Source organism: Pelophylax lessonae (genome assembly GCF_965119305.1).
Source record: "Pelophylax lessonae genome assembly, chromosome: 2".
Lineage (NCBI taxonomy): Eukaryota > Metazoa > Chordata > Amphibia > Anura > Ranidae > Pelophylax > Pelophylax lessonae.
Genome location: NC_138769.1, coordinates 271,890,901 through 271,917,982, shown reverse-complemented (window position 1 = coordinate 271,917,982; position 27,082 = coordinate 271,890,901). Strand labels below are relative to the sequence as shown.

General features: G+C 43.4%; 1 protein-coding gene across 1 annotated transcript in view; it reads left to right on the top strand.

The window, feature by feature from the left end:
* The window catches only part of LOC309548058 (plasma membrane calcium-transporting ATPase 4-like), a gene marked incomplete at both ends in the record, with an annotated part of 1,291,629 nt that overhangs the window by 260,635 nt on the left and 1,003,912 nt on the right, over positions 1 to 27,082 (top strand). The window contains 3 exons of the mRNA XM_082248025.1: positions 5,965 to 6,222; positions 6,340 to 6,465; positions 6,541 to 6,669. Of these exons, the coding sequence (XP_082104151.1) occupies positions 5,965 to 6,222; positions 6,340 to 6,465; positions 6,541 to 6,669 (513 nt within the window). The remainder of the gene's footprint in view (positions 1 to 5,964; positions 6,223 to 6,339; positions 6,466 to 6,540; positions 6,670 to 27,082) is intronic.

The following is a 27,082-nucleotide window of genomic DNA, read 5'->3' as shown; positions in this document are numbered from 1 at the left end:
ATGCACAATCTGCTGGGACAACTAAATATTGCTAAGTGCGGCAAGGCTTCACCTTGTCATTAGCAGTGAAGAAGACATTATATAACTTGTAGTAGATAAGCTGTACTGTACTGCAAAACGCTCTTCAGGGCTCTTCCTGGCACCCCCTTTGTCCCTATTCTTTAGGGTTCTCCACACGGCACCCCTTTTACTGTAACACTCTCTGTGTGAGCTTGCTCCTTGATCCCCTGACTTCACTGGAGTGGTCCGCCTTCCTGGGCATACCCTTAGGCAAATCTTCTGGTACTCACGGACACTGTTTTTTCTGAGAGACTCTGCCAGCAGCTTCACTGTCAGCTACTCTGGATCTTCTGCAGCTCAGCTCAGCTCCACACCTGGTTCAGTAGGCTGACTGCCTAAGACCACCTTCCTCACACACAACAGAAGGAGAGACAGCCATTAGCCTCCTCCTGGGACTCTGCTTCCCACCAAATATGCCCTGTCACATGTCCCCTCAGTATTTATGATCAATCCCAGGATGCACTGCGGTGGTGCCCTCCCATTGAAATTGTCATAAAACCTGATGTGCCACTGGCTGGGTTTCCTCCACTGTCCAACAAGCTCCTTCATTGGATACAGTGGGGACATTCCCTCAGACCCAGTGAATCACATCTGGAAACATGTGACAGGCAACCTAATAGATCAGGCTCCTCTGATAAGCAGCAGGAGCAATATATGCTTTACCTAGCTATCACTTACCTAACTATGAGGGTGCTACACAACATTTGTGTAGTGAATATTATTGTTGGTATGAGAGATATTGTATAGGTTCTTTGTCCTTTTTTTCTTCTGTGAATCCTGGACCTTTTGAATTTTTTTTTTATTGAGTTTTAGTCCCAGACTAAAGTTTTTTTTTTTGAGCAATACTTTTATTTTTATTCTCATATATTAATGTATTGTTTTTAGTCCCTATTTACTTTTGCACCCATGTATGCATGCCTCTAAATTGTCTATCAGTTCTCAATATTGCTATATCACGTGTAAAATTACTGACTGTGGTTGCTTTTTAGGGGCTTGGACTCATATGTAGCACAGTGCACTTTTTCACTTACCTGCCTCTTTAAAGTTTTTCAGTGGTCTACCTACATCAATATTTAGGCGGCTGATGATGGTATTTATTCCCCTGCCACCAGCAGACCCTCATCTCCATGATTAAGCTTTGGGGATGGGGCAAAACATGTTGGAGTCCTAGTCTGGAGGAATCGAGTTGAGGCTGCTTTTACTTGCTAACCATTTGGGCCGAGGGAGGTGTGTGGTGGCTGAGCTATCTTTTACTATTTCTGGAGTTTCTTTAAGCCCAGTTTAATATAAATACCTTACAAATAGACATTTTCTATGCATGGGATAAGCTATCCTTGTCTCTGAACAGGAAGGTTCCTCTGGGATTTCGGTTTCATCCCTGATGTGGTGGCTCAATTCCCCAGGCTACATACTTTTTTCCACTACAGTGGCAGTCAGGACAAGTACAAGCTTTGTGGGCTGAGGTGGAGTATTGGGCACCTTGTCACTGAAGAAGGCAAAGTTCCTAATCAACATTCTTAAACGTTAAGTGATTGGTCTGTCCTACCTTCTTTGGACTGTGGTACTGACCCACCACCCGACCTAGATTTAGGTAGACAACGCCACAGTGGTGGCTTACGTAAATCACTGAAATGAAACCAAAAGCATCATAACAGCCAGGGAGGTAGAACTAGATATTCTGGCTCTGTCTGCAGTTTACCTTCCTGGGCGTGGCCAGTTATCCCTTGTGGACTTTCTCAGTTTACAATGCCTGGATCCCAAAAAGTTGTCCCTGCATCAAGAAATGTTTCAGGACTTCTGTCTTTGTCGGGGAATGGCAGATGTGAATTTCATGGCATCCTGTTTCAACAAACAGCTGGAACGATTGCCTCGGTTACTTCAAATGATTGAAATGGAGGCCATTTTTGTTGACTATAATTGATAATTGTCTTGATTGAACCAGTGGGGCTTGAAATGCTGACCAAATTCTCATTGCTATGTCAGAAGTTTCTGTTTGTGTAGAAACATGAGGCATGGCACCACACTTCACAGGTTAATTCATGACCTCTGTTTGTAGTGTGAGAAGTAGAGAACTGAAATTCACTGTGAAGAAACGACATATCCCAAAATCCCTGGGTCTGGTGCTGGTGCAAGTGAAAGCTAGCTACACAGTAATCAGATCAGACACATGTAGAACATTCAGACATACTGTGAGCTCATCATGTAGTAGGAGATGTTTTTTTATTAGGTTACCGTTCCCACATTTGCAATGCGACACATACTGGCAATGCATACATTGGATGTTGTGTGACCCAGAACAGAGGTTGTCCTTTTTTGGCAAATAGAGACAAGCAAATTGTAGCAAACCATGTATATAGGGGAATCGATAAGCCATAATACTACAAACTGCAGCCACAACATGTGAACAGCACAGGGGATATTATATCACTAATACCTAGTTAAAACAACAAAAACATTTGAAACAATAGTTACAATACAATGCCTTTAAGGTTGAAAGATGGCTGTCATTTCCATCAAAAGGTTTGGTGTCAGCCCAGTCTTTTGTTCATGAATTTGTCCACTCTATTTTAGAGATTTGAATCTGGTTTTGTCTTTGATTTAGAAATACCAATTTGAGCCGATTAGGACAATCTGTATACTGTATTCCCTATCTCACAAGCTGGCTTTCCTTGCGGTAATTACATTGGTGAGGAGGAGCCCTCTTTGGTGCCAAGCAGTGTAACATGGGGGACCATTAGCTCAGTGGCACACAACGGCATAAGTAAAGTCCATAACATAGGTTTCCCATGCAAGGGTTCTTCTCCAGTCAATATATCACAAACGGAAGATGCTAGCCCACCTGGCTCTCACTTTTACTCAGTTTTTCAATAGCAGTACCTCTGTTATTTTTGCCGGTTCCCAGACCATGAACGCCATGAAGCTGGCAGCTTCACTCTGGCCTTAGTCCTTAGGCTGTCACCTTTCTCTTGCAGACACACGTGCACTGGCTGCCACCTGCAGCCCCTGACTCCCAGAGAGTATTGGAGTCCTCCTGACTCCCCATGAACAGACCTCCTGTCTGTTGGATGAAGCAGTCTCCAACTGGGAGCTCTGAGGTCTTCCTAGTCCCTCATTATAGGGGCTGTGTGCGCCTGAGCACACACCCTGCTGGTCATCCACAAAACACGAACACGGAATTGGAGATTCCGTCCCTCCCAAGACACTATGAAATGTCCAAACTACAGAGCCCCATCCAGGTATACCAAAACCTGGAGAAAGCCGCAAAAGCAGTTTTCTCCACTGCACATCTACGCTCTGTAGTCCTGCACGGGGCCAATGTGCACACTCTGTTTTCTTTAAATGACCACTTTCACCATGACAGAGTCTCCACCTGTCACAGCAGGAATAGGATTTTTTTAAGGCAGTGAACAGCATTTGTACCTAAATTGGTCATTGCATTTCATCATGATGAGGATGTTGTCCTACTTTCCTTGGGTCCAGCTCCCCTTCACTGTAGGTAAGATTTTTCAACCAATTGCTTAAAGTGGGGAGAGCTATTTAAAATGCTACAGCTTCTTTTAAAAAGTCATATACTTTGTTTTTCATTCTAAATACAATTTTTCTGTTGTATTGGGGGAAGAGCAGAAGTATAAAATATCCTATTTTCTTGTTAAGGCTTACTCTAGGGCACTGAATACTTTTTGGGCTTTTCATCAGCAGATACCTGTGTCCAAGGTCTGTAAGGCTGCAACTTGGGCTTCAGCTCACACTTTCTCTCAGACTTCTGCAAGATGGATGTACCAACATCGACAGATTAAAGTTTCAGTGGCAAGGTTTTGTAGGCAGGTTTGTGAGATTAAATTTTTTTTCCTGTTTCTTGTTGGGGCGTGCCTGCCCCTCTGTATGTGCCCTGCTTTGGGGCGTTCAGTTTTTCAATGTAGCATTGCCCCCTTGAGCACTGTTGGAATGTACACCTTGGGATCCCCCTGGATTACCGTTAGCAACTGCAGCATGCACAATTTAACTCTTCTCTTTCTGGCCCAGTCAATAAACAGTCTAGGGGTTGTAGTTGTTTTTATTTTAAATGGGGATAGGAGAAGGGAAGAGTGGGATATTCCAGAATTGAACTATTCGCAAAAGATGAGGACTCCTGTCTGTGGATGCAGTGAAGCTGCAGATTCACCTTGCCACTAGATGAATTTTAGGATTAAGTCTCTGAGTAGAGGACTTGATTGAGTAACTATCTTCAGGGTACTTGCCTAGCACCCCCTTTCACTCCACCAGGTGACACCCGTCCTCTGACTATACTACTCAGGGGTGGCCCCCTCTCATGTCAGGCCCTTGGACACGATCCCCTGTACTCATGATACTGTTTTTCCATGGTCTCCTGTGTCTCAAACCCTCCAGTCAGTTCTCCTGGACCTCTGGGTTCAGCTCCTTCCTTCTGGTCCCCAGGCCAACTGCCTGTGATCATGTGCTCCTGGCTTTTATACCACACCCCAGAATGCACTCAAGACAACCAGTCTCTGCCAATCACTGAGGCTGTATCAAAACCTGTGCACCCATTGGCTTGGTTTCCTCCACTGTCCAATATGCCTCTCTATTTGACCAGTGTGAAACACTCTCTAGACCAGATGAATCACACACTGAGCACCATGAGCAGACCTAACTAACAGATCCTGCTCTCTGTTAAGCAGAAAGCAATATAGAATTTGTCTGCTGCTCCTCTGATAGGCAGACAGAGCCAAAAATGATACTCTCTCTCTAGCACCTACCTAGGAGGGTGCTACATCATGAATAGAAATTGTTGTGCCCCTCAATGAACATAAGAGGAAGTGGGATTATTTTCTCATTGTCCACTGAGGAGACACAGTTCCCTCTCCTCTTACGTTGTACTTTTATGGCACTTATTGCCATTGTTGTTACTACAGCTGAGCAGGCTAGTTTTGGGAGCGGTTATAGTCTCTAGTGGCTGGCCTGTAGTTTTTTGTGCCTAGTGTCTAATCCTCTTCTAGTTTGGCAGTATAAGTCATACAAAGTTAAGCTACAACATCAGCAGGGGAAAGGAAAAAAAAATAACTCAGAAATTAAAAAAGTGGACTTTTACACTGAAATTTAAATGAAATCAAGCTTATGTAATTTAATTTAGAAGGCTTTGTTGATTATATTTTGAGGCACATATCTTGGGCTGATGGAATTGCATTACATTTTAAAATTACAGTAAATGTGTGTGTGTGTGTGTATATATATATATATATATATATATATATATATATATATATATATATATATATATATATATATATATATATATAAAATAGCAGCAAATCCAGATATGCAAGGGAAGCAGAGGGGATCCTTAAGGGAGTGGGAAAGATCAGGGAAAAATCAAGCATATCTGGACAAAGGGGGATTTAATTGTGCCAAGTAAATTAGTATAAACCAAAGAATATATAAAAATATCAAAATTTATTTAGACATAGAGTTAATAACCAACAAATATAAAAATAGGGATGATCATATATATATTTACAGTTTCCCTATTTCTTCCTAATTAAAAACAAGGAATAACAAAAGTATACCTAAATCTTCTACCAAATAAAAGCCCTCTCTGACCCAAAATTATTTATGATAAGACAGGTAGACCATAAACACTGAAAGTTATAATGTAGGGAACTGCAAAATTTCTGTACAGAACAAAACACTCTGGGACTCAAGTGGTTTAGGAATTATACTGAAAAAAGATAATTGCCATAAAATACATTGGGGATTATATTTATCCTATAAACAAGTTTCCTTTATATTGTTGTGTGCTGGGACATTAGATGCTATTCTATTTACATGTTTGCACATTTTTTATGTAACGTTTATACTTGAATCCTAAATTTGATTGCTTGTATGGTAACAAAAAAATCTACTTAACAGCATGTGGGGAAACATCAGCAGGAGTTGAGGATGAGGGCGAGTCACAAGCTGGTTGGATTGAGGGAGCTGCAATCCTATTCTCTGTCATCATTGTGGTTTTGGTAACGGCATTTAATGACTGGAGTAAGGAGAAACAGTTCCGAGGCCTGCAGAGTCGTATTGAGCAGGAGCAGAAGTTTACTGTTATTCGAAAGGGACAAGTTATCCAGATTCCTGTGGCAGAATTGGTCGTGGGAGACATAGCACAAATCAAATATGGTATGTGCTAAATAATCAATAGATTTTTAAGTAAATTACACTTTACTAAATGCTGCATTCTGACAATTATTGATAATATGAATAAAATCATATTTAATGAGTTATCTATCCCACTAGGTGATCTCTTGCCTGCAGATGGAATCTTGATTCAAGGCAATGATCTAAAAATCGATGAAAGCTCATTAACTGGAGAAAGTGACCAGGTGAAAAAATGTCTTGAGAAGGACCCCATGTTGCTTTCTGGTGAGGCTGTTCATTTTTTAAGGAGCATAACCTAATGCCTGCACAAATCAGAGTACTGAATCTAACTTCCTACAGGTACTCATGTTATGGAGGGATCCGGCCGTATGGTGGTAACTGCTGTCGGTGTCAACTCACAAACAGGCATAATATTTACCCTTTTGGAGGCAAATGAAAATGGAGTTGAAGAAAAGAAGGCCAAAAAAGGTAATTCGATGTTGAAAATTGACTCTCCCATGTGATCATGACAGTTTAACTTTTCATAGCCACGGGCAGCTAGATAAAGTATTTGTATTTAATCTTTGTAGTCGTCTGTGTGGTGCCATTTGTATTTAAAGATATGCTGACCCTTTGCCCTTTCAGAGCAAAGTGACAGTATATTGGAAAAGCCCCTAAATCACACTTCTCTAGCCATGCCCTGCTGTTTTTTTCTTCTACCTCAGTCTGCAAAAAATACCCTGTGCTTCCAGGTATGGGAGAGCATCTTACCTACTCTGATGTGAAAGTCCTCAGGTCTAGCATCTAATATTGACAGGTGCGTAGTTTAGCACAGTGGCATTGTTTTATTATTTAAACATTCTTATTGGGCTTAAGGTAGAAAATAGTGGATGTATTGGGCAGAGGTATCTGCTTCTTTTAAATTGTTGCTAGCAGAGGCTGGGAAGACTGGTAATTCTTTTATTTAAAAGTGCACTTTTTTTTTAATTCCAGGCATATAACAAAGTTAAATGCATTATTTAAAAAAACAAAATACATTTCCTAATACAATCAACTGATATTAAGTACCTGAAATCACCCTAGAGCACATAAGCAGTCAAGTTGGAATAGGGAAGATGAGCTTTCTAAAGCCTAGTACACACTAACAGTTTTTTTTCACTCAACCCAGCGGGCTGAATGGAAAAAAAACAGACAGCTCAGGTCGAAGCTACTGCACTAACAATCCAATGTTAGTACAGCGATCTCCCCTGCTATTCTATTGTGTTCTGACAGGGGGATGGCCCTCCCGCCAGAACACTCCAGTCAGGTCCAGGAGCCCATCAGCAGACCTTTTTGAGTCATGCCCCTTCAACTTCAACCGCAGTACACACAGGCCGAATGTTGGCCGGTTTCTATTGAACAGGCCGATGCCGCCCAACATTTAGTCCGTGTGTACTAGGCTTTAATCAGTTGTGCTTTGCTACTGTGCAAATGTGTTTACATGCTTGAGAGGAGAAGAGGTCATCACCTTATCACTGTACTGTTGCTCCTTTGTTTTTATCAAGTTAGATTATGTTCTAGACCAGACTGCGCTTCTGCTGGTAAATTTGGATCACAAAACTGGCTACACAGAATGACAAATTCTTTGTCAGGTAAAACAGTTCACCTAAATGTATTGATAGTAAAAATGTAAAAATAGGCTATGTGGCCATCATCCTTGTACTTTGCTTTACTGTATAGTAAAGCCAGCCATAGACAGTTTGAATCTTGGCCAGTTCATAAGGGACTGGCCAAGATTCGAACCATGTATGGGCAGGCTGATTGTACCGAAGTCGATCCATTGATCGACTAGGGTACAACCATCATGTCAGACTTTTAGGATGTGATTACTGCCAGAGGCTATAGTCGCTAGCAATACTCACTGTATTCTCCTAGCAGTAATGGCTCCATGCACCCCCCTGTTGGTAGAACACAATAGCTTTGCGGGAGGGATTCCCCCATCAACACTGATTGTGTTGATGTTGAAATTGAGTGAATTTCAGGAAAGAAAAGTGCTTCATCTATGGCCAGCTTAAGTTAATATCCAAGATAAGCATGTGCTTATCAGATGTCCTGAGGGTTGATATACAACATACTTGTTGCAGGATGCTAACTTGCCATGTAAAGAAGGAACGATGGAGGTTATAGTTCTAGTCCGCAATGACAGCTTCAATATTTGTACTGTTAAATGTTCCATTTAAGTGTATTGTCTGGTGTATTTCCATTTCATTATGTAGTGTATCTATTAGAAGCACATACTTCTGCATCTGCAAGCAAGTTTTCTGACCTCATTTGTGAATAAAATGTGATCATAACTTAAGAACATAGTTTTTCACAATTCAGAATAAGAATCTAGGAAGTAATTTCATTTTTTTTTTTCTTTATTTTAAACTTTGAAAGGTACATACAGGAAAAACAATCTCGGTAGGTAAAAAATCAGGGATGTGCAGTCAGGGAAAGCAGGGTAGACAGAGCCATGTACATTAAAAAAAAGAAAAAAAAAAAAAGATCAAGCTTGAAGGGTCATAGCTCGGTGAACTGGGGTCACGGGGGGTGGGGGGGTTTGGTAGGTAGCCAAAGTCCTACCCCACCACTGGTCAAGATTTGGTCAGAAGCTCCATATGGCGCAGTAAGTTTAAATACAAGCTGGCACATGCTGTTTGCAGCAGAAAGAGAGGATGACTTCTTGTCAGAGGCACTGAGCTCAATGGACAGCTTGGAGCCTTGGACCAATGGTAAAGCAACATTGGACCAAGCTGCCCCATAAAAATGCTGCAGTGGAGGCTCTCCTCTCACTGTAGTGTCATAGAAGGGAGCAAATGTCTAAAAGACAAATGCTCTCTTCCAGCCCAGCCCTCTTAACTACAAGGAAAAAACATGGGTTTATGGGTATAAGGTTTACCCATAATCCCATGTTTTTCTCACACAGTTAAGAGGGAGAGTCTGCTGCTGCTGAAAAGGTACTATATAATAATTATTTGTATATTACTTACTTATGGTAGCTAACCACATGCCACCCAGGCCAATTCTGACATTTCTCTCCTACATGTAAAAATCATCATTTTTTTGCTAGAAAATTGCTCAGAACCCGCAAACATTATATATATATATATATATATTTTTTTTTTTAGCAGATACCCTATGGAAAGAAATGGTGGGCATTGCAACTTTTTATCACACGATATTTCATGAATTAAAAAAAAAACTAAAGTTAGCCTGATTTTTTTTTTTTTTGGATGATATTACGCCGAGTAAATAGATACCTAACTAGAGTTAAGCGAACACCTGGATGTCCGGGTTCGGCTGAACTTGAAAAAAAAAGTCCAGGTTCGTGACCCGAGCTTAACCCAAACTTTACCCTGATCCCGAACCCCATTGAAGTCAATGGTGACCCGAACTTTGGAGCACTAAAATGGCTCTAAAAAAAAAACATTGAAAGGGCTAGAGAGCTGCAAATGGCAGCAAAATCTTCTTAAGAGCATGGCAAGTGCTCTGCAAACAAATGTGGGTAGGGAAATAACTTAAAATAACATAAAAAAACATAAAAATAAAAAAGAATTATCTTGATCTAGGAGGACGAGGCCCATATGGAGAAGGAGGTGCAAGCGGCGGTGGAGGAGGACGAGGTAGCCAACACTGGTTTTTGTTTTTAATTTTAAATTTCTTTTTAAATTCGGGTACACCCCAAAAGAGTGAGAGAGATCAAAAATACAACAATGGCTAAGTAAGGCCTGTATACATGTCTATTCTGCACAAGGTATGGACAAGTTCTGTGGGATCCATGCCTGGTTCATTTTAATGAATGTGAGCTTGTCCACATTGTCTCTGGACAGGCGGCTGCGCTTGTCTGTGATAACGCCCCCAGCCGTGCTAAATACACATTCAGATAATACACTGGCTGCAGGGCAGGCCAGCACCTCCAAGGTGTAAAGGGCAAGCTCAGGCCAATCGCCCAATTTGAAGACCCAGAAGTTGAAGGGGGCAGACCCGTCATTCAGTACATTTAGGCGTGTGCACACATACTGCTTTACCGTGGTGGGGAAATGCTGCCTCCTGCTAAGACATTCCATATCAGCTGGTGGTGCTGCTGTTTGGTGTGGTGTGCTGACAAAGCTTTTCCACATTTCGGCCATGCTAACCCTGCCTTCTGAGGTGCTGGCGGTGCCCTGGCTGCGTTGGCGACCTCTTCCTCCTCCTTCGCCTTGGCCTTATGCTTCCACTGTGCCCCGCTGTCAGGTGGAAATGCCACCAGCAGCGCGTCTACTAGCGCGCGCTTGTACTCGTGCATCTTTGGATCACGCTCCAGTGAGGGAATTAAGGATGGTACGTTGTCCTTGTAACGGGGATCCAGCAGCAGGTCGTTGCGGAGACACTGCAGAATGTAATCACTCATGTGTGCCAGGTTGCCCAGAGGCAATGAAAAGCTGTCCTCTGTGGGAGGTGTATCGTCTGTGTCCTCTGTATCCCCCCAGCCATGCACCAGTGATGGCCACGAGCTGGCCTGGGTGCCACCCTGCTGTGAACATGGTTCCATCTCCTCCTCATCCTCGTCATCCTCCAGAACTGTGCCCCTGCTGGACAATTGTGTACCTGGTGTTTGTGGGTGCAGGAACCCACCCTCGTAGTCACTTATGAATGACTGCCCTGAAAGCCTTGGAAATGATACCTCTTCCTCCTCCTCCTCCTGTGCCACATCCTCTTCCATCATCGCCCGAAGCGTCATCCGCACTGGCCATGTTGGTGGAGTACTCAAAACAGCGCAACAAGGCACACAGGTCTCGCATGGAGGCCCAGTTATTGGTGGTGAAGTGGTGCTGTTCCGCAGAGCGACTCACGCTTGCGTGCTGCAGCTGAAACTCCACTATGGCCTGCTGCTGCTCGCACAGTCTGGCCAGCATGTGCAAGGTGGAGTTCCACCTTGTGGGCACGTCACATATGAGGCGGTGAGCAGGAAGGCCGAAGTTACGCTGCAGCGCTGACAGGCGAGCAGAAGCAGGGTGAGAACGCCGAAAGTGCGCACAGACGGCCTGCACTTTCTGCAGCAGCTCTGAACAATCTGGGTATTTTCTAAGGAACCTCTGCACCACCAAATTCAGCACATGCGCCAGGCAAGGGATGTGTGTCAAACTGGCTAGGCCCAGAGCTGCTACGAGATTTTGCCCATTATTGCACACCACCAGGACAGGCTTGAGGCTCACTAGCACCAACTACTCATCAGTCTGCTGTTCAATGCCCCTCCACAACTCCTGTGCGGTGTGGGGTTTTTCCCCCAAACAGGCAAGTTTTAAAACTGCCTGCTGTCGTTTACCCCTGGCTGTGCTGAAGTTGGTGGTGAAGGTGTTACGCTGACTGGATGAGGAGGCGGTAGAGGATGAGGAAGCAGAGTAGGAGGAGTTAGGAACAGGAGGCAAACTGAAGTTCCCTGCAATCCTGGGTGGTGGAAAGACATGCGCCAAACTGCTAAATCCACCTCAGGCCCAACCGCCACTGCATTTATAGTATAAAACAGCTGCGCTATGCACCACTTAACTAAAAATCAGCTGACAATCAATAAATAACACTAATCAAATAAATGAATATAGAAAGCAGCTACACAGAAAATGACCCTGAAAAGTCACGAAACATAAACCCACATGAAATTGTAGCGCTTAAAACTGGTGTTAAAAAAGTCCTTGAATTTAAAAGGGACAGTCTTTAAGATCAATCCAAGTGCTGGAGAACCACGTGCAGATGGAAAATATGTAAGCAATCCTTCCTTCCTTCAAAGGCCACGTGACACAGACCACCACCAAGATAGGTATTATAAATACCCTTACCAGATATCACCATGTATTAAGCAATGAAATGATATGGACCTCAAAGACATAGGATCGATCCCGATAGATGTCCTGGGCACACTATGTCACAAACACCGGAGTCCTCTCGCATTTATGCTCAAAAATATAAGAGAAACCTCTCATGGTGCAGTATGCTTTTAAAAAATTTATTGGAACAAACTTCAAAAAACATTGCACTCACATTTTTGCAGAGTAACAGCAGCGTTTGGAAGCGTGCATAACAGGATGTTTCTAACCATAAAGATGGCCGCCATCGTCGTCCACTGCAAATGCGCCCGCCTCCACCAATGGGAACGCCCGACGTACGTTTCGTCATACGGAATGACGTCGTCAGGGGCGTGGCCACATGGTGGAGGGACGCGGCGGATTGGCTGAGAGCCCTAACCAGAAATAGGGGGCTATGCACTCCACCAACCGGAAATAATATACAGAATTCCCGGCAGTAGCCTCCAGGCCACCTAAAAATTATATAACATGCCGGAGAAAGAGGGAAATATGAATCCCGAAATGACCACTTATTCTTATAATAAAAAACTTTTGGCTATAATCAATAATATGAATCCATAATGGTCACACATGTACAGAGTCGAGACGGCGCCATCTAGTGGCTAAATAGAACATCCACATGCCAGCAATCCATAACACTGCCATTAACATCAATACAACAATACAACACAACAATAAAACACAAATAAAACAAAGAATAGAGCATGGAATAATAAAATACATCAATCCTTAAAATATGGTGCAACCAATAACAATCAGGTAGTTAAAACCATCATGAAATCTATCCCCTCATAGTTGATAAAAACCAAAGGTATAAATTTATACTGAATATTAAAAAACAGGGATATACCTTCTAATAAGAAAAAGAGAATACTGGATGGATGAATGGGTCTGTCATGCGTTGTTTATAAACGCATTCAAGTCCCACTCTACATTAAGTCCATGGGGTGCATAGGCCTTGATACGGTAAATCCAGGATGTTTCCAACCTGGAAACACCCCTCGTGAGGTTGCTTCCCCGCCAATTCCCCACATATCTATCTATTCCTAGGAAAAGAGTGCCCGCAGGGTTCCGTGTGTGATGAGTATCATAGTGGCGGGAAACACTATGTTTAGGGAACCCATTGCAGATATTGGTGATGTGCTCATTCAGGCGGACCCTAAGCATCCTAGTGGTCCGCCCAATGTATTCCAGACCGCATGGGCACCTAATGAGATACACCACGTGTGTGGACGCACAGGTAATAAAGGTGTTAATTTTATGTACCTCCCTCGTAAATCTGGCTTCAAACTCCTCACACTTTTTCCTGCCTCCCGTGTTGACCCTACATACGCTACAGCGCCTGCAAGGAAAGAACCCCACTTTATCTTGAAAAAAAGATACCCTTTTGGGGGGGTTAATAACATTAGGGGCTATTTGTAACCTCAAAGGAGGTACACCCCTAAAGACCACCTGGGGTGTTTCCGGCAAGACTGGACCCAGAACCCCATCATTCCTTAGCACCTGCCAGTGTTTTTTCAAAATCTACTTAATAGAAAAATGCTGCATGGAGAATGATGAAAAGAAAGCATGTGTATATGAAACATCTGTCTGCTTACCTCTAGGTTGGAGCAACTCTTCCCTATCTTTTTTATCCGCCCTCAATATGGCAGAATCAAGATCTTTCTCGGCGTAACCCTTCACAGGCCAGTGTGCTGCTAGGAAGATATAACGTCCCTGGCCGTGCTTACTGGTCCACGTATCCGTAGTTAGGTGGACCTTGCCACAGATGGCGTTGCGCAGCGCACACCTGATTTTGTCACCCACTTGGTTGTGCAGGGAAGGGATGGCTTGCCTGGAAAAGTAGTGGCGGCTGGGCACGACAAACTGTGGGACTGCCACCGCCATAAGGGTTTTAAAACTCTGCGTCTCCACCAGACGGAAAGACAGCATTTCAAAGGCCAGGAATTTTGAAATGCTGGCATTCAGGGCCAGGGATCGCGGGTGGGAAGGGGGGTACTTCCTCTTCCGCTCCAGTGTTGGTGACCCAGGTGGTGGTGTTGCTGGCAGATCCTCTGTTTTGCGGGGTGGCAGGTGCCACTGTCACTGCAGAGGTGGATGAAGAGGCCGAGACTACAGCAGAAGAGGAAGCAGGAGGAGTCAGAGACTTTTCTTGGTTTTTGAGGTGTCTACTCCACTGCAGCTCATGCTTTGCACTTAGATGCCTGGTCTTGCAGGTTGTGCTCAGGTTGAGAAGGTTTATGCCTCGCTTCAGGCTCTGATTGCACAGCATGTCCTGTCATCAGCACATTGTCTGAAGAACTGCCAGGGAACTCCTTTGAGCTGGCTTTGGTGTGCTCGGTCCCTTGCTGCGTTGGGCAGTAGCAGGCGTAGTGTGTCTAGGGCACGGCCTCTCCGCTTTTGCACCCTGCTCCCTCTTCTGCTGTGCTGGTGGCTCTGTGCGACCACTGCCTCTTCCTCCAAACTACTCAGGTCACCTGCATGACATTCATTCCATGTGGGGTTAAGGACCTCATCATCCTCCACATCATCTTCCACCCAGTCTTTACCCCTGCCCTCCTTGTTGGTCTCCACAATTCGGAATTCCACAGCAGTTGGCACATGTGTTTCGTCATCATGCGAGACGTGATGCGATGGTCCTCCCATGTACTCCTCTTGAGACATAATTGGTTGGGCATCGGTGCACTCAATCTCTTCCACTTCTGGGGCAGGGCTAGGTGGATGGCCCTGGGAAACCATGCTAACAGAGTCATTAAAAGAAGAAGAGACTGCTGCATGACTTGGGGCTCAGACTGCTTGGCTGATTTGCAAGGGGGTGAGGTGAAAGATTGATGGACATCGGCTGCAGGTGCCAACTCTGACCTTTCAGCAGTAGACTGGGTGGGAGACAATGTGAAGGAACTGGAGGCACTGTCAGCAAGGCAATCTACTATCGCCTGTACTTGTTCTGGCCTCAACATTTGTAGAGGTGCATTAGGCCCTGCCAAATACTGCTGCAGGTTCTGTCGCCTACTCACACCTGAGGAAGGTGTTTCACTTGTGCGTGTAGCTGGCACAGATCGACCACGTCCTCTCCTTGCAACAGGAGCTCCACCAGCAGCACCACGACCCAGGCCACGTCCCTTATTTAACCTTCTCATATTTCTCTAATTTAGGATCTTTCCCTAAATGGGTGTTTATTAAATAGTGGAATAGAACAACAGTATCCAACGGATGTATCTCACAGTAACATATGAAGACTAGGCTGCAATTTAATTTTTTTCCCCTAAATGGGTTTTTATGGAAAAGCAGAATACAACAACATTATCCAATGGGTGTATCTCACCGTAACAGTTGCAGACTAGGCTGCAATTACATTTTTTTCCCCTAAATGGGTTTTTATTGAACAGTGGAATAGAACAACAGTATCCAACGGGTGTATCTCGCAGTAACATATGCAGACTAGGCTGCAATTAAATTTTTTTCCCCTAAATAAGTTTTTATTGAAAAGCGGAATTCAACAGCAGTATCCAATGGGTGTATCTCACAGTAACATATGCAGAATAGGCTGCAATTTAATTTTTTTTTTTCCCTAAATGGGGTTTTTATTGAAAAGCGGAATGGAACAACAGTATCCAATGGGTGTATCTCACAGTAACATATGAATGAAAATGTTTTATTTTTTCCTTCAATTGGTGATTTTTGAACAGCAGATAAGAACAGCAGTGTCTACACGCTGTATGTCAGTGTCACAGTAAAGTATGAATGAAAAACTGAAAAATAATTGTCCCCTTAACTTGGTGCTTTTTGAATAGCAGATTAGAACAGCAGTGTCTAAACGCTGTATGTCAGTGTCACAGTAAAGTATGAATGAAAAACTAAAAAAAAATTGTCCCCTTAAATTGGTGCTTTTTGAATAGCAGATTAAAGCAGAAAAACTGAAAAATAATTGTCCCCTTAAATTGGTGCTTGTTGAATAGCAGATTAGAACAGCAGTGTCTAAACGCTTTATATCAGTGTCACAGTAAAGTATGAATGAAAAACTAAAAAAATAATTGTCCCCTTAAATTGGTGCTTGTTGAATATCAGATTAGAACAGCAGAGTCTAAACCCTGTAGGTCCCAGTAAAATATGAAGGAAAAAATGTTTTTTTTTTAAAATCCAGATTAAGCAGACACATATGCACTGAGCTTGCATTACATGGCCGCTGCACGCCGCACACCTAACAGACTGATAAAAGTTTTTTCTCCTTCCTCCTCACTGGGTTCAGGTCAGGGCAAAAAGATTGTGCACTGCACCCCCACACAATAAAATTGATGTAGTTCGCTGTTTGATTAACCACTTGCCTACAGTGCACTTTCACCCCCTTCCTGCCCAGACCGATTTTCAGCTTTCAGCGCTCTCACACTTTGACTAAGAATTACTCAGTCATGCAACACTGTACCCATACAAAAATTGCGTCCTTTTTTTCACACAAATAGAGCTTTCTTTTGATGGTATTTGATCAATACTGGGTTTTTTATTTTTTGTGCTATAAATAAAAAAAGACTGAAAATATCGTGAAAAAACACATTTTTCTTTGTTTGCAAATTAGTCATTTTTCTTCACAAATTTTGGCCAAAATTTATACTGCTACTTATCTTTGGTAAAAATAACCCAAGTAAGTGTATATTATTTGGTCTTTGTGAAAGTTATAGAGTCCAAAAGCTATGGTGCGAATCATTGAAAATTGATCACACTTGATCACACCTGATGTACTGAAGGCCTATCTCATTTCTTGAGAGACTAAAAAGTCAGGAAAGTACAAATACCCCCCAAATGACCCCTTTTTGGAAAGTAGACATTCCAAGGTATTTAATAAGGGGCATGGTGAGTTTTTTGAAGTTGTAATTTTTTCCCACAATGCTTTGCAAAATGAAGATTTTTTTTTTTTTTTACAAATTGCCGTATTAACAGGTTATTTCTCTCACACAGCATATGTATACTTGCAACTACACCCCAAAACACATTCTACTACTCCTCCTGAATATGGCGATACCACATGTGTGAGACTTTTTCACAGCCTGGCCACATACAGCGGCCCAACATTCAAGTAGCCCCGTCCGGCTTTCTAGAAGCAGAAATTACACATATAATTTCCTGACAACCTATCGCACTTTTGAAGGCCCTGGAGCACCAGGACAATGGAAACTGCCATAAAATGACCCCATTTTGGAAAGCAAACACCCAAACGTATAATTTGTGAGGCATAATGAGTCTTTTGAACATGTCATTTTTTTCCACAAGCTTTTGGAAACTGTGGAAAGAAAATGAAAATGCATTTTTTTTACACAAAATTGTCAATTTATGCAATATTTCTAACACATAGCATCTACATAGCAAAAATTGCACCCCAAAATACATTCTGCTACTCCTCCTGAGTATGCTGATACCACATGTGTGAGACTTTTTCACAGCCTGGCCACATACAGAGGCCCAACATTCAAGTAGCCCCGTCCGGCATTCTAGAAGCAGAAATTACACATATAATTTCCTGACAACCTATCGCACTTTTGAAGGCCCTGGAGCACCAGGACAATGGAAACTCCCATAAAATGACCCCATTTTGGAAAGCAAACACCCCAACGTATAATATTTGAGGCATAATGAGTCTTTTGAACCTGTCATTTTTTTCCACAAGCTTTTGGAAACTGTGGAAAGAAAATGAAAATGCATTTTTTTTACACAAAATTGTCAATTTATGCAATATTTCTAACACATAGCATCTACATAGCAAAAATTGCACCCCAAAATACATTCTGCTATTCCTCCTGAGTATGGCGATACCACATGTGTTATACTTTTACACAGCCTGACCACATACATAGGCCTAACATCCAAGTAGCTCTTTACACAAAGTTGTCCATTTATCCACTTTAAGACTGGGCCTATTTTTGACACTTGGTGTTTATAAGCTAAAATCATTTTTTTGCTAGAAAACTACTTAGAACCCCCAAACATTATATATTTTTTTTAGCAGAGACCCTAGAGAATAAAATGGAGATCAATGCAATATTTTTTATCACACCATATTTGCGCAGCAGTCTTCCAAATGCAATTTTTTTGAAAAAAATTCACTTTTTTGAATAAAAAAATAAGAAAACAGTAAATTTAGCCCAATTTTTTCCATAATGTGAAAGATAATGTTACGCCGAGTAATTAGATACCCAACATGTCATGCTTCAAAATTGCAAACGCTCGCGGAATGGCGCCAAACATTGGTACTTAAAAATCCCCATAGGCAACATTTTAAAAAATTCTACAGGTTACTAGCTTAGAGTTACAGAGGAGGTCTATGGCTCAAATTATTGCTCTCGCTCTAACGATCGCGGTGATACCTCACATGTGTGGTTTGAACACCGTTTACATATGTGGGCGGGACTTGCGTATGCGTTCGCTTCTGCGCGCGAGCTAACGGGGACAGGGCGCTTTAATTTTTTTTTTTTTTTCCTATTTATTTTATTTAATAAATTTTTATTTTTAAAAAGTTTTTTTAAAAAAAATGTTTTGATCATTTTTATTCCAATTACAAGGAATGTAAACATCCCTTGTAATAGAAATAGGCATGACAGGTCCTCTTTATTGTGAAATCTGGGGTCAAAAAGACCTCACACCTCACAACTACACAAAAAAAAAAAAAAAATTGTTGAAAAAGAAAAAAAAAAAAACCAAAAAAAAAACCGGCCCTTTAAACCGGTTGCTAGGCAACGACTTTTGACGTAGCTCCGGTCCTCCAAGACCATAGAGTCGAGTGAGGGCCATCTTGCCCTCACTCAACTTCCTTTCTCTGAGGATCCGGGACCGGATAGTTTTCCCCGCTGCCGGCGGGTCCGGTAAGCTGAGAAAACGTCTAGGACGCGGCGGGAGGGGGGGGAGCACCTCTTCCCATGCACCGTTGCGGCGGATTCGGCGGCGAATCTGCCACTGGGACCACCCTTATCTGAAAGCCGACCGCCCGACGTTTAAAAAAATACCGGGGTTATGGCAGCTATCTGCTGCCATAACCCCAGTATTTAGCTTTAAATGGCCGATGTATATAGTCGTTAGGCGGTCGGTAAGTGATTGCATGTATATAGCAAAAATTGTACCCCAAAATACATTCTGCTACTCCTCCTAATTATGGCAATACCACACGTGTGAGACTTTTACACAAAATGCACATCTAATTTCCTGACAACCTATCATTTTTGAAGGCCCCTCACATTTTTAACACATAGCATGTACATAGCAATAAATACATTACAAAATACATTCTATAAAGGAAAGTGTAAAAAAAGTATTACCTGTGGTTGTAGTAGTGCAGTTGTCCACAGAGGAGAGCATTAGTCCAGGCAGCAGGCAGGGACATGCTTAGCGACGACAATAGCAATTTTCCAGGCAGCAGGCAGGAATATAGTCTATAGTCTGGGATATTGTCAGCACAGCCGCAGCATTTGTCCAAATGAATTTTCCAGGCAGAGACATGGTCAGCACAGCCATAATATTGGTCCCGGTACACTGCAGACAATCATTGTACCACTCTCCAGCTAATATCATGCAGCAGGCAGAGGCATGATGGTAGTAAGCTGAGGGCCTTGGTCAGGTGAGACCTGGGGACAGGGTAGAGGCTTCTCCCACCCAAATCTCTTTGAAGCCTCCGGACTCCAGACCCTAATCCGGAATTTACGGAACCCAGAGAGAACCAAAAAAATTGGTTTTCTCTATCCGGAAAAACAACTCTGGAGCCCCTCACATATGTGAGACCCCTGTGTACTACAGTAGCAGGGGGGCGACAGATCAGTTCAAGCGGTAGGCAGAAGAATAGTCGGTAAAACAAGCCAGGGTCAGTTCACGTGCAAGCAATCCAATCGGCAGGCAGAAGAGTAGTTGAAAAACAGTCCGGGGTCAGTTCACAGGGAAGCAATCCAAACAGTAAGAAGAAGCGTAATCGGTAAAACAAGCCAGGGTCAGTTCACGTGAAAGCAGTCCAAACAGTAGGCAGAGGCATAGTGGAAAAACAGGCCAGGGTCAGTTTTATGTGGAAGGCAGTGGCATGAGAAAAATTGGTCAGCACAGATGAAAACGGGGAAATGGGCTAGTAATTTATGAATGTATGGTACCGTGTGAAGCATTCTCCAATGCACAGGCCAGGTTGGGAGGGACAGTACCGACAATAGAAGCTGGTGTCTTTACGAAACCCCCTTCTGCTGCACACACGGCATTTTTTTTGGCGTCTTCGGCCTCTTTCAGACGGTGGAAGGTAGTCTGGGAAGTGGCGCTCACTAAGTCGGCTAACAGCCTCAGAGCGAAGGTTTTCTTGGGGGAGTCCTTGTGGGTAGACGAGGGTCGTGATAATTTCTTCAATGTATTTTAGGAAGGCGATGGGTCTTTCAGTGGATTTGGAGTAGATTACATAAGAGTTATAAAATGCCAATTGAAATAAATAAATTGCAACCTTCTTATTCCAGAATCGGGACTTCCTTGTGGCCAAGTAGGGCTGAATCATCTGGTCGTTAAAATCCACCCCCCCCATGTAAAGATTGTAATCCTGCACACATGATGGTTTTTGGATGGGACCTCTTCTTCTCCGAACTTCCACTGTGGTGTCGTCATGAATGGTGGACATCATGTACACATTTCGGCTATCCTTCCATCTCAAGGCCAGCACCTCGTTGTTTCTCAGGGCTGCTATTTCCCCCTTCCTCATTCTTTTATTTACTAAGGACTGTGGGAAGCCCTTCCTGTTCTTCCTGGTGGTTCCGCAGGCCAGGGTTCCTTCAAGGTAGAGATGTCTGAAGAGGGGCAGGCTGGTATAAAAATTATCTAGGTAAAGGTAGTAGCCTTTCCTCAGCAGTGGGTACGCCAGGTCCCATACAACTTTTCCATTTGTGCCCATGTAGGCCGGGCAGTCAGGGGGATTGAGCTGGGAATCTCTTCCTTCGTATATGCGGAACGCATACAGATATTCCGTAGCTCTGTCGCACAATTTGTATAGTTTGACCCCATATTTGGACCTTTTGCTTGGAATATACTGCTTTATTCCAAGCCGGCCTGTGAAGTGTAGCAGGGACTCATCTACACAAATGTTTTGATCTGGGACGTAAAGTTCTGCAAAACTTTGGGAAAGAAAATTTATGAGGGGGCGAATTTTATACAGCTTGTCAAAATTTGGATGATTTTGGGGGGGGCACTGGCTGTTGTCACTAAAATGAAGGAAGCGCATGATGATTTCATACCTGGACCTGGACATTAGGGCAGAATATATGGGCATAATGTGTATGGGGTGGGTGGACCAATAGGCATGTCCTTCATTTTTTTTTGTAACCCCCATGTTTATGGTGAGGCCCAAAAACATTTTAAATTCCTCCAAGGTTAAATCTCTCCACTCAAATGGACGGGAATAGGAAGATTGGGGGTTGTTAGCAATAAACTGCTGGGCATACAGATTCGTTTGGTCCACGATGTATTGCAGAAAATCATTGGGCAAAAATAAATGGAGAAAATCAATAAAAGAAAAATTTTCTGTATTGGCCTGCACACCTGGCTGTGCGGTAAAAGGGGGAATATTTGCTGATCCCGAGTTGGAGGGCAGCCATCTTGGGTTGGCAAGAGCATCTGGGAGGTGGATAGTGGCCCTGGCTCTTGGGGGATGTGACACTCCAGTGCTGGTAGAAGGGGGATTTGAAATTGGGAGTGATGCCGCAGCGCTGGTGCTGGGCCTGGGCATTCGCTCCTGGGGTGTTTCGCTGGGGGCAGAGCGGGTACTGGGCCTGGGCATAGGATCCTGGGGTGTACTGGTGGTGGCAGTGCTGGTGCTGGGCATAGGATCCTGGGGTGTATCCCTTGTGGCTGCCCGGTTTCCAGAGCGCCGTGCCCTTTTGGGAGGGACCCATTCTTCCTCCGAGTCCATCTCCGATCCGCTACTGTTAGCAACTTCAAATTCCGAATCGGATTCGGAATTCGACTCGGATACTGATGAGAGCTCCCCGGTGCCCTCATTATCCATAGAGATGATCTCAAACGCCTCCTCGCTGCTGTACAACCTTTTGGACATTTTGGCTGTGCGACGGGTGACTGCGGATGATCACTGATGAGTGCCAGGTGACGGATAGGTGGCAGGTGACGGTCACTGATGGGGTGACAGATGACGATCACTGATGGGGTGACAGGTGACGCTGATTGATGGGGTGACAGATGACGATCACTGATGGAGTGACAGATGACGATCACTGATGGGGTGACAAGTGACGATGACTGATGGGGTGACAGGTGACGGTGATTGATGGGGTGACAGGTGACGGGCGCTGGTCACCGATGGGTGACAGGTGAACTGCTGGCGATACTGTTGGCAGTCTCTGGTGACAGGTGCACTTTATAGGTAGTGATTTTGTGCACTGATGACAGGTGACTGTTGGGTGACAGGTGAAATTGGGGGGGGCTGGTGACACTTTTTTTTACACTGACAGACACAGATCAGTAACTCACTGTTTCTGGCTATCCTCTCCTCACACTGGAAACGGTGTGTGAGGGAAGATGAGCTAGTAACAGTGAGTTACTGCTCTTCGTTTACATTTGTGATGGGCTGTGAATGGCTTCACAGCCCATCACATCGTAATCAGCCACTGTCATTGGCTGTTTTTCACTGTCGGTGACTAGCTGTGTTCCTAGGGAACACATAGCCACCGTCATGACCGCGCTGCGTGCTCCCGATCGCGCATGCGCGGTCTTCTGCCGGCATCTACTGTTGTGATCGGCTATGTCATTGCAACATAGCCGATCACATGGGAAACAGCCATGCCTATTGGCTGTTTCCCCCCTGCCGGTGACCGGCTGTGTCCCGGGGACACGCAGACACCGGCAGTGGACGGCGGCGCGCCCGCGATCGCGCGCATGCCCTGCATGAATTGGCGGACGTCATATGACGGCCGCCCAGGATAATAGCCGCACCGTCCCGCCGTCATATGACGGCGGGCGGGCGGTAAGTGGTTAAAGAAGATTCTTCCTATTCTTTCCCTGAAAGCTATCTCCAGCCTGCCCCTACAATAATCTCCTATCTCTCCCTCAGCAGCATCAGGAACCTCTCCCTACAGTAGTTAGAGCAGAGTGACGTGCGGCGCTATGTGTCTCCAGCTTATATAGAGGCTGGGTCACATGCTGCACTGGCCAATCACAGCCATGCCATTAGTAGGCATGGCTGTGATGGCTTCTAAGGGCACACTAGTTAAACGCTTATTGATTTGGCTGCCCTGCAGCTGTTGAAACCGCGCCATTAAAACCGCGCCAAAACAACCGAACAACGGACTGTATCCCCAACATACAGTGAAATGTTCGGGTCCATGTCCAGGTACCGAACACCCAAATGTCCGGTACGATCCCGAACAATACAGTCCCTGTTCGCTCAACCCTATACCTAACATGTCATGCTTTAAAATTGTGCACACTTGTGGAATGGTGCCAATGGTGTCTTCAGTACTTACAAATCTCCATAGATGATTCTTTAAAAAATGTTACAGGTTACATGTTTAGAGTTACAGAGGATGTCTAGTGCTAGAATTATAGCTCTAACTATCACTCTAACGTTTGCGGCGATACCTCACATCTGCGATTTGATTCTGGCTCTGATACTAGCCAGTGCCTCACCAGCCAATGACCTCACTGCACATCCCTGGCATAAATGCATTAAACAAGACATAGCCACTGTCTTGTAGAATGTCATTATTAGGTGTCAGCATCACATCAACTCAAAATCAGGAGAGTATCATGGATGCAAAGTCACAGCTAAAAAGTATTCATAACAACAGGTCATAGACAATGTACACAAATGTGCTACACTAGTAAGCTCTTAAAAAAAAAAAAAAAAAAAAAAAAGAAATAAAAAGATGCTCATGATAGCATAAAGACCCACACCTCAGTGAAAAAAAAAAAAACAAAAAAACGGAAGGATATGTTTGTATGTATGTATGTATGTATGTATGTGTATATATATATGTATGCATGTGTATATGTGTAGATATATATAATAAATATATATATATATATATATATGTGTGTGTGTGTGTGTGTGTGTGTGTGTGTGTATTTATATATAATACACAGTATCTCACAAAAGTGAGTACACCCTCACATTTTTGTAAATATTTTATTATATCTTTTCATGTGCCAACACTGAAGAAATGACACTTTGCTACAATGTAAAGTAGTGAGTGTACAGCTTGTATAACAGTGTAAATTTGCTGTCCCCTCAAATAACTCAACACACAGCCATTAATGTCTAAACCCCTGGCAACAAAAGTGAGTATACCCTTAATTAGAAATGTCCAAATTGGACCCAAAGTGTCAATATTTTGTGTGGCCACCATTATTTCCCAGCACTGCCTTAACCCTCTTGGGCATGGAGTTCACCAGAGCTTCACAGGTTGCCACTGGAGTCCTCTTCCACTCCTCCATGACGATATCACGGAGCTGGTGGATGTTAGAGACCTTGCGCTCCTCCACCTTTCGTTTGAGGATGCCCCACAGATCCTCAATAAGGTTTAGGTCTGGAGACATGTTTGGCCAGTCAATCACCTTTAATCTCAGCTTCTTTAGCAAGGCTGTGGTCGTCTTGGAGGTGTTCTTGGGGTCGTTATCATGTTGGAATACTGGCTTGCAGCCCAGTCTCTAAAGGGAGGGGATCATGCTCTGCTTCAGTATGTCACAGTACGTGTTGGCATTCATGGTTCCCTCAATGAACTGTAGCTCCCCAGTGCCAGTAGCACTCATGCAGCCCCAGACTATGACACTCTCACCACCATGCTTGACTAGGCAGGACACACTTGTCTTTGTACTTCATACCTGGTTGCCGCCACACACGCTTGACACCATCTGAACCAAATAAGTTTATCTTGGTCTCATCAGACCAGAGGACATGGTTCCAGTAATCCATGTCCTTAGTCTGCTTGTCTTCAGCAAACTGTTTGCAGGCTTTCTTGTGCATCATCTTTAGAAGAGGCTTCCTTCTGGGACGACAGCCAGGCAGACCAATTTGATGCAGTGTGCGGTGTATGGTCTGAGCACTGATAGGCTTACCCCCACCCCTTCAACCTCTGCAGCAATGCTGGCAGCACTCGTATGTCTATTTCCCAAAGACAACCTCTGGATATGACGCTGAGCACGTGCACTCAACTTCTTTGGTTGACCATGGCAAGGCCTGTTCTGAGTGGAACCTGTCCTGTTAAACTGCTGTATGATCTTTTTTCAGATCCGCAGAGAGTTCTTTGCCATGAGGTGCCATATTGAACTTCCAGTGACCAGTATGAGAGAGCGAGAGCTATAACACCAAATTTAACACACCTGCTCCCTATTCACACCTGAGACCTTGTAACACTAACAAGTCACATGACATCGGGGAGGGAAAATGGCTAATTTGGCTCAATTTGGACATTTTAACTCACTTTTGTTGCCAGTGGTTTAGACATTAATGGCTGTGTGTTGAGTTATTTTGAGGGGACAGCAAATTTACACTGTTAAATAAGATGTACGCTCACTACTTTACATTGTAGCAAAGTGTAATTTCTTCAGTGTTGTCACATGAAAAGATATAATAAAATATTTACAAAAATGTGAGGGGTGTACTCATTTTTATGAGATACTATATATATATATATATATATATATATATATATATATATATATATATACAGTGCCTTGCGAAAGTATTCGGCCCCCTTGAACTTTGCAACCTTTTGCCACATTTCAGCCTTCAAACATAAAGATATAAAACTGTAATTTTTTTGTGAAGAATCAACAACAAGTGGGCCACAATCATGAAGTCATCTCGGACCTGCCTGATGTGTTCCTTGTTCTTCATGATGCTCTCTGTGCTTTTAACGGACCCCTTAGACTATCACAGTGCAGGTGCATTTATACGGAGACTTGATTACACACAGGTGGATTCTATTTATCTTCATTAGTCCTTTAGGTCAACATTGGATCATTCCGAGATCTTCACTGAACTTCTGGAGAGAGTTTGCTGCACAAAAAGTAAAGGGCCTAAATAATTTTGCACACCCAATTTTTCAGTTTTTTATTTGTAAAAAAAGTTTGAAATATCCAATAAATTACATTCCACTTCATGATTGTGTCCCACTTGTTGTTGATTCTTCACAAAAAATTACAGTTTTATATCTTTATGTTTGAAGGCTGAAATGTGGCAAAAGGTCAAAAAGTTCAAGGGGGATGAATACTTTCGCAAGGCACTGTATATGTATATATATATAATATATATATATATATATATGTGTGTGTGTGTGTGTGTGTGTGTGCACAAACAGGGCTGGTGAGGCTGTGAACTGGTGGTGCTGTGTGGAAGATCGAGGCATCTCTCATTATAGACACGTGAGGAGAGTTACTCCTGGTCTCCTCTTGTGGGGACGGGGGTTTGTCGGCTAGTATACAAGAGGAGGCTACCTCGTGCACCAATATATATGGATTGGAATTTGGAATTGTGCATTTATTTGGGTATTGGACTATCACTCTGTAGTAAAAGGAAAGGAGAGGGATGAACTTCTTTTTGTCTCTGATCCTTTTTTGGGAACACAGGCTATCTATTGGGTCGTCTTTTTAATAACTCTTATGGATCCGACAAAGTATGGTCGCTGCCGCTGGTGATGATTTGGTCTTCATCTATCAGACTACTAGTATTATCCTCATGCCTTTCAAGTGTTGGTAATTCTTCATATCTGAATCCTGAAATGCCCCTGAACAGGGCGAAACGCTTTGATCCTGAATTACCCACATCGTATTCAATTGATCCCGCTGAGTCGTATACATTTTAGGTGTAGTGAATTGGGTTACTGTTACATTGATCACCTATCATATGATTTTAATATTTGATTTATTAATTATTCATGTTTTTATATTTGTGGATTATAGAGTCATTACAGTCAAGACCATAACTAATATAAATATTAGGCACCTTAAAATCCCCCTCTCTTTCTTGCCTTGATCTCCAAGTAGAGAAAAGGCGGGGGCTTCTTCTTTTCAGTTTGATTTGGGGATAGTGC